The following is a 10,463-nucleotide window of genomic DNA, read 5'->3' as shown; positions in this document are numbered from 1 at the left end:
GTGGCTTTACAAGATTGTAAATACTATGCTATGTATTCTCACAAACCCAATGTACCTTCTTGTATATAAATAACTAAATAAATAACATAAAAGCGACAGGAAAGGAACTGTGTTCATCTGGCTAGGCAAGTTAGTGATAATCTAGTGTTCAGGAACATGAACAGGAAGTGTGGGGGTTTATGTCACGTGAGAAAATCATATTCTTCCAACACCTTTCCCGGTGTCTTGCCATGTCGGTTATTGTTGCATATTCAATCTACGATTTATGATAATTTTTGCAATGAAATATTGCTGTATACTTTTTAAATATACTCTTACTAGAAGTTTGATAAAAATCGAGTAAAATATTTAATAATGTTAAAAACATATATATATATTAGACATGTGGCAAGAGCAACGGTGGATGTGGGGCAGGACGCCTCGCCCGACCTGTCAACTCCAGTTATCGCTCAACTGTGGAGGGATGCGCTGGGTGGATTTACAGGAGTGCCCGAGTCCCAACAAATACGCAGTGGTACTTCGTGAATTTATCATATTTTTATCTCTAGTGTGCTTTTTTAAAATGAGCGCCAATATCAGTCACACGTTCCCCTTCTGATGGTATATCAGCTCGGAAACGTTTTCGAGGAGTGCTCACTGCAGACTTCCTGTGAAAGCGTAAAGAAAGCAGCATGAGCAGCAGCAGCAGAAAGTGGAGCTGCGTTGTGCGCTGCTTCTCTACATGTGTGCTCTTGGCACCATGGGCAGGTTACACAGAGGCCGAGCCATTACTCACACTAAGTAAGTATGTTATGAGGTATTTCGCCAGCCGTAACTATGTATACCAGCTTGGATTGCTTCCAAGTTACTCTGTAGAATTATAATCAATTCAAATTTTCGCGTAGGAATTTCCTCATATGCCGAAAATTTAATGTCTTTTGCCAGAAGTAAAGCTAGTTTGAGTCGGGTATTTATAACGTGGGTGGGGGGGATGATGAATTTAACCTTCCCCGAAGATAATGAAGGTAGTTTATAAATTAATAAATTTAAATACACCTTTATATAAACTTAAACTAATGAAAATTATATTTGTTAAAGACAATTTTTTTTAATCAAGTTCTCTGCGGAAGCACAACGCACATAAAACTTTTAATGCCTAGATAATAGTTTACAAATATAACCTTCTGCACGTTATAAAATGTGTAAAACAACTGTCAGTGCGTGAAGACAATCACGTGTAAATTCTAAGTAGAACAGTATTGGTGCACAGTATTCACGTGTCCACAAACCAGACCCTGCAGTTGGATCAAGCCCTGGCACTCTGTACCTCACGTAATGTATACATGTTCTATCACAAGTCCAAAGTTCTGTGCCATATCTATTCTTAACCCTCACACTCTCTCTCTCTCATTCCCTTCTCTGTGGGGGTTTTAACCTCTCATTCCCTTCTCTAATGGACGGGAGGGGTGTTTACCTCTTTTTTTCCCTCTCCTGTGGGGGGTTTTTACCTCTCATTTGGAATCAGTCGGGAGTTAGGAATACATTTACCCGAATCGCCTGAATATTTCTCTCTCATTCGCTGTACCTTAACAGTGTGGTTACCTCATTTCCTTCCCGTGTGCTCTACTTCTCAGTCCCTTGCGACATAAACAGTTCCCTAGAAATAACAAAAAACTATCCTTTGCTTGGAACTGGTTATTTTCAATACGCAAATTGTACAAATCGCTGCTCTTGTAGAGGACTTTGACGAGATGGTATACATCAAAGGGTAGGAAGAGTGGCCGGGAAGTGCAAGATCATTCCTGGCGAGGTATTTCCCTCTTCGTTTGCGCTTTCACCACCTCTGCGATATTTGTTTACAGAGCCAAGTTTAAGGGCAGAGTGTAGTGAAGGATGCGGATAAAGGAAGCGTGCCTAGAATATATTACTTTTATGTGTTTATTTATATGTACAATAGTTAGTTACATTCTTGTACAGTCACTAGAACGCAAAGCGTTTTGGGCAGGTCCTTAATCCTAATTTTTCCTCGGAATACGACCCGCCAAATCGTTTAACAGTCAGGAACCCATTCAGTGCTGGGTGAATACAGGCTACACAGTTATAGGGACTGGCTCCCGGTCAATCCTCCCCGGCCAGGATACGAACCCAGGGGGAAAGTATAAGGTTAGGTTTGGTCAATTTAGTAAAACATTTTAATGACGTCGAGAAGCCTCGGAAAAACGGGCTGCTGTGCCAGTGAAGTGTATTCGAGGGGATACTTTTTATTTGCGTTTACCAGAGAAAATGGTAGCGAGTCATATTTCCATGACTGACTATAGTAATATATAAAGAGTACTCTATTCATTGTGTCGGGGGACAGGTAGCCAGTTTATACATACAGTACATGTTAGGCTTACATCGAGGTCCACCCTAGGGTCGAATTACTGACCCTTCCCAGGATGCAATCTGACAATATGCTGATTAACTCCTGGTTACTTATTTACTGCTAGATGAACTGTTGCATTAGGCGATAGGAAACGCGCCCAACCATTTCTGTCCCCCCCGGGATTCAAACCCGGAATTCTCGATTGTGAATTGAGAACGAACCCGACTGTACTACCGGGACGCTGGGGGACTCACAAGTGAATGAATAAACTACCTTTTACTAAGCATTTACAATTTTCGTTACGTTTCAGTTAAAATCCATATTAACGTCTTAACACGATAAAATATTTGTATAAGTTGAAAACACCTAAAAGTGCGAGGACTAAACTCTAAGCTGAGGGAAGGCTTCCGATTTGCCCTCTCCAAAGGCAGCTAATGACAGTCCTGTCAGGACCTGATTGGCCCTGATTATGACAATGTCATTTTTATTTAGAGAAAAGTACATTCAAAATGAGTTATAGGCAGAATGTTAGATTTCTAGATAGAGCAAATATACCATGTCTAAAGCCACTAGTACGCACAGTGTTTCGGGCAATTAATATAAGCCGGCTCTGTCCTGCTGCTCTTAATTCTTCCTATATGAGAAGAATTACGTTTTGGGATGACTTTCGTCACGGCTGAACGTTTCTCAGTATGAGGTCTTCCTGCATTGAGTTCAACAGTAAATGTAAAGACGTACAACAAATTTGTACAACTGGATGACAGTCGTCCTTGTTTAGAAAAGTGTGTATGGTTGTGTGTAAAGCTTTGTCGAGATTTTTCACAATAACTTCAACGTGCTTGATGGCTTCCGTGGCTGATTAATATATTAGCCTAATAAATTATTGGGCCAAGGTCTTCCTTTTTCTTAATCTGTAGCCTAGCAAAGCAGTATTATAGTTTAATTAAATGTTTCTCATTATGCAAGGCCTGGCAGCAACCAACTTACCAGCCCGAGCTAAGCTTTTGATTTACAAACTTTTTTTTAGTATGTAAAGCCAGGGTGGGATTAAAATTATTTTTATTTTTGTTTACTGTGAGCCAACTTTGTTATGTTTTTAACTTCATTCACTCCACTCTGAGAAACTGAGTTGCTGAGAAACTGGCAACTATAGCCCACAGGATGTGTATACCGGGGGCATAATACAAGAGTTCTTACATTCTTGTACAGCCACTAGCACGCATAGCATTTCGGGCAGGTCCTTTATTCTAATTTTCCCCGGATTACGACCCACCAAATCGTTTAACAACCAGGTACCAATTCACTGCTGGGTGAACAGAGGCTACAGTTAACGATTGGCGCTCAGTCAATCCTCCCCGGCCAGGGTACGAACCCAAGCCGAATCGCTGGCGAAACGCGGGCGAGTGTTTTACCATTGCACTAATAAAATCAATAAAATTTGAAACAAATTATTGGTAAGTCATGGACGTAACAAATGTAATCACCCCTCAGGCGGGTGCATTATGGGGTCTGCATGCACCCAGTGTCCAGCTAGCCGCTACACACTGGCGCCAGATGGGTCCAAACTTTGCTGTCCCAGCTGCACCTCCGCCGCCCTCTACCACGGCGACTACCCCAGCAACTGGTGCGTCTGCTATTCCGGTCAGTATTCAGTTGTCACAAGCATGTGAATCGCGTTAGATCGGTGTCACTTGTTGCCGCAATAGAACTTCCCCTTCTCAGTGTATATAGGACTGAAGCGAGTTGACTTTTGTCGTGAACTTGGGATCAAAGTATACCTACAGCTTATTCAGCAATCTCTTGTCTTCGTGTACAGGTCTCTTAAGTGAACAATGGTTGGTAGAGTACAAGAATTTGTCTTAAATGCGCCTGGAGCTTTAAAATGGTATTTTCTAAATTTCCGTAAAGTATAATCGAACTTAATTTTGACCGTGTGAAATGCTATCCATATAAACTCCAACGAATTGTACCTACGTTTGTATACAATTATATGGACCTTCTGTTCTTCAGTACCCCTTGTGAAATAAATCATTTGAATCCTTAATAAATAATCACAACATCTTTTAAACACCCACTCATCTATACAAATCTTGATGATGTGCAAATATTCAGCGCAGATAATGTGCCCTTTTATTTGTAGTCCCACGTTTATATACAAAAAATAAAACTTAGTGGATAGGGTAACTTGCTTTTAATTGTATGGTGTTTGGGGGTTCTATTCGTGATTATCATTATGATAGGAAATTAAGATTCTTAAACAAGTTTTCTGGGCTGTTTATACTAGTTCTGAATGATTCAGTGTCCTGAAGATCGAGACCAAGGGCATTTTGGCTGATAATCTAATAACTACTATGCCACTACATTGAATATAAATACAAACATTTTTCCCTTATGGAAACCGACTCTTAAGTTTGGATTACTATTTAACTCTGCTTTAATATCCAGACTCGACGTCTCCTGGTAGAGCTGCAGCGGGAAATATTGATTCCAGGACGCTGAGGTTTCCTGGCCCCTCCACTTTGGAGTCGAGGTACCCCACTGGGCCCTTGTCTCTTGGGTCGAGGTACCCACCTAACCCCTATACTGTGGGGTCCAGGTCCCCCTCCAGCAGTAACGATGCAGAGGGATTGTACGGTACTCTTCAGGCATTCCCTCTGAGAGGTTCCATCAGGGATGCAAACTACATCCTCAACCAAGGAGGTAATGACACTAGGTGATGCAGGGAATGAAATAAGTAGAAAATTTAGCAGTGTAATTTTTGGCATTCGTTGTATTACTAGCCATATAACAGACAGCCAGATGTTTAGTTTATTTTGTTTCATGGGTGACTGTTGATATCCAGTTTCGCAGTTGGTGAGGTACTCGAGATGTGCATCACTTGGTCAGTGAAGTTAAAAATCGTTTTCGTCTTTAAAATAACTGGACAGGTGATCACGTGGACATAGCCTCGGTCCTTGACTAGAGAAACCTTGCAAAGCTATGTGCGGATCTCCTGTTCCTGATAGAATTTATCCATATTCACAGTTAGGCATCATGGTAACACTTGGCAGGACATTCGCACAGGATATATATCCATATTCATTGTGATAACACCTAAAATAAGGCTTCTTTCAGATCGTCCAAACACCAACCCAGCTGTGCCTCTGGTAGTACAGCAGGCGCTCACTCTGATGGCCGACACACTGGATGAACTTCATATTAGGGTGTCACGGTTGGAGAACATCATCTTGCAAAACCAAGGTCAGTGGTGCAACTTTGAGTGTTTCAGTGGCTACTATATGGTTGAGGGTATTCTTCACAAATATTTATATAAATTATCGTGGAACATATTTCCACGCAATGTGATTACAAATTATGCTTCGGGTCTGGTGGCATTACATGCTGATATTTTGGCTTGTAACGTTACAATCAAATTATGTCAGCAGATCTGCAAGGTAGTGGAAGTGTAGACCGGGTTGGAACAGCCTCGCCACCTTCAGAAGAGTCGTGCCCTGCCTCTAACTTCACCCGTGTGGGCGATGCTTGCTATCATTTCTCTGTGTGGCGGGACCAGCGTTCGCACTGGAAGGTATAGTGTCACTCCTCCCCGTCCCTGACGTCTTGCTGAGGTTGATCTCAACACCTAACTCCCTGCCAGGTCACCCTCCCACTCTCTAGGATATATCACGCCTCCCTCCCTCCCTCCAGGATGTCCTGAAGTGGGGAGAGGGAGACGTGACATGGCCTGGAGGGAGGGAGGCGTGACACCACCTACATTACAGGATTCATTTAGAATTAGAAGTTCGACCTCCCTCTACCCACACAAAAATAATTATTCACGAAGAAAAGCTTTGCTTTAAATATATTTTTTTCAAAATTATATTCAAGAATTGAGTGTGTATGGATGAAGCCATGGAAGGGATGCGGATGGAGGTCTGTATGAAACACAGGTGTGGTATTAAAGTGAACATCACAGACAGAACAGTAATAAGATCTCGTGCCAGAAGCATATGTGAGCTGAGGATGATGAGTAGCTGATCTTATGGAAGGATATAAAGTGGTTTAGAGTTGATGGCTGGAATGACTGTCAGATAAGGTGAGTGAACGTGTGAGAAAATGTCGTGCATGTGGGTCACTTACTAGAAGTGGTAATTAACAAAACACTGAAAAATTTGTTAAGAAAGAGTGAGTTTACGACGAATAAAATTTGAATGTTTATCTTTTGTGGTGTATTGGTATCCCTGAGGTTGCTAAAAGTGGAGGGTATTACGGACGGTCTGAGTGTCGCGCTGCCTTGCAACACTTATCTTACAAAATACTTCATTCCTGTTTCGGGGAAATTTTACTTGCCATAAAAAATTATTTGGTAGTATTATTTAATCTACAGGGTGCACAGAAAAGGTCGCACAATATAAATATTTTTTTTTATTTTATTTTTAATAATTTGCTAATATGTTGACCAAACCACACACTAGAAAGTGAAGGGACGACGACGTTTCGGTCCGTCCTGGACCATTCTCAAGTCGATTTTGAGAATCGACTTGAGAATGGTCCAGGACGGACCGAAACGTCGTTGTCCCTTCACTTTCTAGTGTGTGGTTTGGTCAACATACTTCAGCTACGTTATTGTGACCCCTCGTCTGCAATTTGCTAATATACTTGTTATATACAGTACTTATATATTTTACATATTTATTATATATTTATATAATCTAAGGATGCTAGTGACGCGTGTGAAGGCATGGGAGCAAAACTGGCAGAGCCACTTACAAGGACAGCCTTTATATCCCTCACTCAGCATCTCTCTCTCGCTCCCGCCACAACAGGTAGGTGGTTCACAGCAGCACATCTGTGTTTGGTCAATCTCTTGATATAAGTTTCATTGCCTGTGACAAGATGTGAATTAGGCTACACTCTGGCCACAGGGTTCACACTAACAAGTTCATATATCATTATAAATTCCTCAAGTAGATACGTTACTTTTTTCATTTCAATTACCACAATGTGTTGTGATTTACAGCTGGTTTATTATTCTCACTTTCAAAACACTCAAATTATAAATTTTAGTTAATTTGAATTTACTCGAAAATACACAAAAGTGGAATCCGTCAAAATTATCTTTGTTTTTATTCATACGCTCTTTTCATCTGCTAGGATTCAATTACTGGATCGGTGGACTGTATCCAGGTGTGTCATGGCGGTGGTCGTATGTTGGGAAAGAGGTAACGCTCGACCCTTCCTACTGGATGAGAGAAGATTCCATGGGACGAAAAGTGGTTCCTGGCGGCACTGCTACTGGTCGCTGCCTTACACTTACATACGTTGTCAAGGCCTCAGACTATTTCTACTCTGCTGATGAGTGCGGCTTTGAGAAGTATTACATATGTGAGCTGCTTGAGAAGAACCACCGGAGACTCTGAAGTCATCTGCTAACCCTTTGTAGCCACTTGTCAGAGCCAATATTAGACTTCAGTCGTGCCTGTAGCACTTATATCCTTGTTTAAAGTGTTTACTGATTATCAAGGTGGCTTCTGCACATCCTATGCTTAAGGGGGATATGTAGGAGACACTGCGACTCTTACACCTATTAGATAGGATATATTTGCAATGTGGATGCTACTTATGTACCTACCTAGCTTTAGAGGATTCACAAGATATTTCCGAGATGATGTGCTTATTTTTATCAAGAAATCTGTTTGCAAGACTGAAAACAGCTTTGGCACTTTTGTTGGTACTGGGTACTTCGCAAAAATAACGCATTTCTTCATATTATAAAAGGAGAAATGTTAAAATATACAAAAACTAGTGAAATAAATTGGTAAAACGGTTTGAATTATTATATTTTACTGTGGAATGTAAAACACTTGTATATTTCGTTGAACTAAATTGTTTTTATAATCATACAAAAAATTAACATTCTATATTATTTAATTTTAATTGTTCAAAATGCTGAAAATGGATCAGTATCATCATGTCCCATGCGATATGACTAGGTTTCAGTCTAAATACATTGATTTACTAGGTTAGATTTGATCAAATTCCTACGTTAGTTTTAACTCAAATATTTTTTTTGTAATCTTATACAATGAAAAGCTTTTATCATTTCATAAGGAAAAAAACAGGGAAAACATTATATCAGTAAAATTCGGCTTATTAGGCAATTTGTCTTATTAGGTACATTATATATATACATATTTCGGGAAGAAATTGCTATTATTTTACTGTAGATTATAAACCTTTATTTTGATCGGGCAGGAGCAAAGTGGGACTCTTCGAAGCCCAAGACCTCTGAACTCCAATTATATCATTTATCACGTCATTGTTATCAAAATCTTGAAATTTTGTTTATAAATGTATGATCTGTTAACTCTTCATGCGTGAGCTGCCTGGTCGTGTTCCTTTATAGGTCGGCTGGGAGAAAAGTCGTGCCACAAAAATGTGTCCCTTAAACTGTAAATAATGAGTTGTCAATATTTGATATATGTTTTCTGGTATCAAGGATGATTACGTTAATAATTTATATATATTTTTACTTTCCTTTAAACACTCGCACAAGGACTAATAATTTCAAAAGTTATACGTCAATCTACATACAAGGAGATTTTTTTTCAAGAGTGAGAGAAGAAAGGTTCGAAATGTCAATACACTATTATCAACTCTGTTGATATCAATGCTAGAGAGGACACAGTGGCCACCCCTACCAGAACCCCAGATATTAACACCGCGTAAAATACTCAGAACTTCTACAAATACAATCATTCGTATTTGCCAACATTCAGTGTATAAAAACACGCAAATCAAATTCCACTTCATAGCTGAACTCATAAATAAGGCAAAAGCAGTGTTTGCAGCCCAGTTAATATTTTTACTGGTCCACCTGCTGATTTGGAACCAAAACTGGTCCCAAATCTGCACACGGAAATAACATCACATGAAACCATACTACAACCATAGGGAACCGGTCGGCCGAGCGGACAGCACACTGGACTTGGGACCCTGTGGTCCCGGGTTCGATCCCGGGCGCCGGCGAGAAACAATGGACAGTTTCTTTCACCGTATGCCCCTGTTATCTAGCAGTAAAATAGGTACCTGGGTGTTAGTTACCTATCACGGGCTGCTTCCTAGGACAGGGCCGCGGGGACCCCGAAATCATCTCAATTTCAACCAGATGTGCAAAATAGCTCTGTTGAAAAACAGGTGCAATTGGCACGATGAGAGCTCAACACCAAAGGCCCAACATTTGTCAACACGTTCCCGCTACTCATAGAGACATAACTGGCCGACCTCTCTGTTAAAAAGGGAACTCTACAAACACCTCCAAGGATACCTGATCAACCAGGCTGTGATTCATATGTCAGGCAGCAAGCAGGCGCATCCAACAGTCTGGTTGCAGCCCGTAATCGAAGCCCAAGTTCATTCCATGCACCCGCCAAATTTAAGTTTTGTTCGAACCATAACGCTGCAAATGCTTCACTAACGTACTGCAAATACATATAATCGCCAACAGAACCTAAATACCTAACCTAACCAATGCCTAAATATGCACAGTATGCTAATATAAAACAATATTAATTTATAATCCTACTCTGAATGAACAGCATGTTTAAATTGATGAATAAAATTGATGTCTTTGGGTCCGACAGCTGGATAGAATGGACTTTGTCTGAGGACGGGTTGCTGGTTGACTAGTCTAACCATAAGGCCTGGTCAGAAACCGGGCCCCTGGGACGTGGTTCCTCGGAACCATCACCAGATAACCTCAAGGTAGCTTTTTGGAATCACTCAGTATTCATTTATGGAGAAGGTGCTGTCAAAATGCTGCCATACTGGATTCTTTATACAACGCAAAAAGCTATAAAATTGGAATGTAGTATTTGAACCTATACTTGGCACCTCATGGCCAGCAGAAAGCGTCCATCAGTGTGGCAGAGTAATTGCCAGAATTAGGCTGTGACATTACTTACGACAGGCACGTAACGAATCTACCAACAACGAGGTCTTAGATTGTTAATTTATTAAGACACGCTTCAACATTAGTGAATACCCAATTATAAATTATTATAAACCAAATGGCCCGTTATATCCGAAGCTTTATAACTATAATATTCAATTACTAAATGCATCAGGATATTCGAAGATA

At 40.5% G+C, this 10,463-nt stretch overlaps 1 protein-coding gene across 2 annotated transcripts; it reads left to right on the top strand.

Annotated features, from left to right (window-relative positions):
- The first annotated feature begins 440 nt into the window (after nucleotides 1–440).
- On the top strand, nucleotides 441–8,843 carry LOC123761320 (uncharacterized). Of its 2 annotated transcripts, XM_069312318.1 has the most exons (7): nucleotides 441–780; nucleotides 3,836–3,985; nucleotides 4,790–5,044; nucleotides 5,459–5,584; nucleotides 5,770–5,912; nucleotides 7,041–7,149; nucleotides 7,478–8,843. In XM_069312318.1, exons 1-7 carry the CDS (start codon nucleotides 672–674, stop codon nucleotides 7,741–7,743), a joined length of 1,158 nt encoding a protein of 385 aa, XP_069168419.1. In that variant the 5' UTR covers nucleotides 441–671; the 3' UTR covers nucleotides 7,744–8,843. The 2 variants fall into 2 exon arrangements, with proteins under 2 accessions (XP_069168419.1, XP_069168430.1); XM_069312329.1 differs by lacking the exon at nucleotides 3,836–3,985 and having other exon boundaries at nucleotides 7,478–7,989.
- Nucleotides 8,844–10,463: the final 1,620 nt, after the last annotated feature.

The sequence above is a fragment of the Procambarus clarkii genome, chromosome 7 (genome assembly GCF_040958095.1).
Source record: "Procambarus clarkii isolate CNS0578487 chromosome 7, FALCON_Pclarkii_2.0, whole genome shotgun sequence".
Taxonomy (NCBI): Eukaryota; Metazoa; Arthropoda; class Malacostraca; order Decapoda; family Cambaridae; genus Procambarus; species Procambarus clarkii.
The sequence above is the reverse complement of the archived record's forward strand: the minus strand, read 5'-3'. Positions and strand labels throughout refer to the sequence as shown.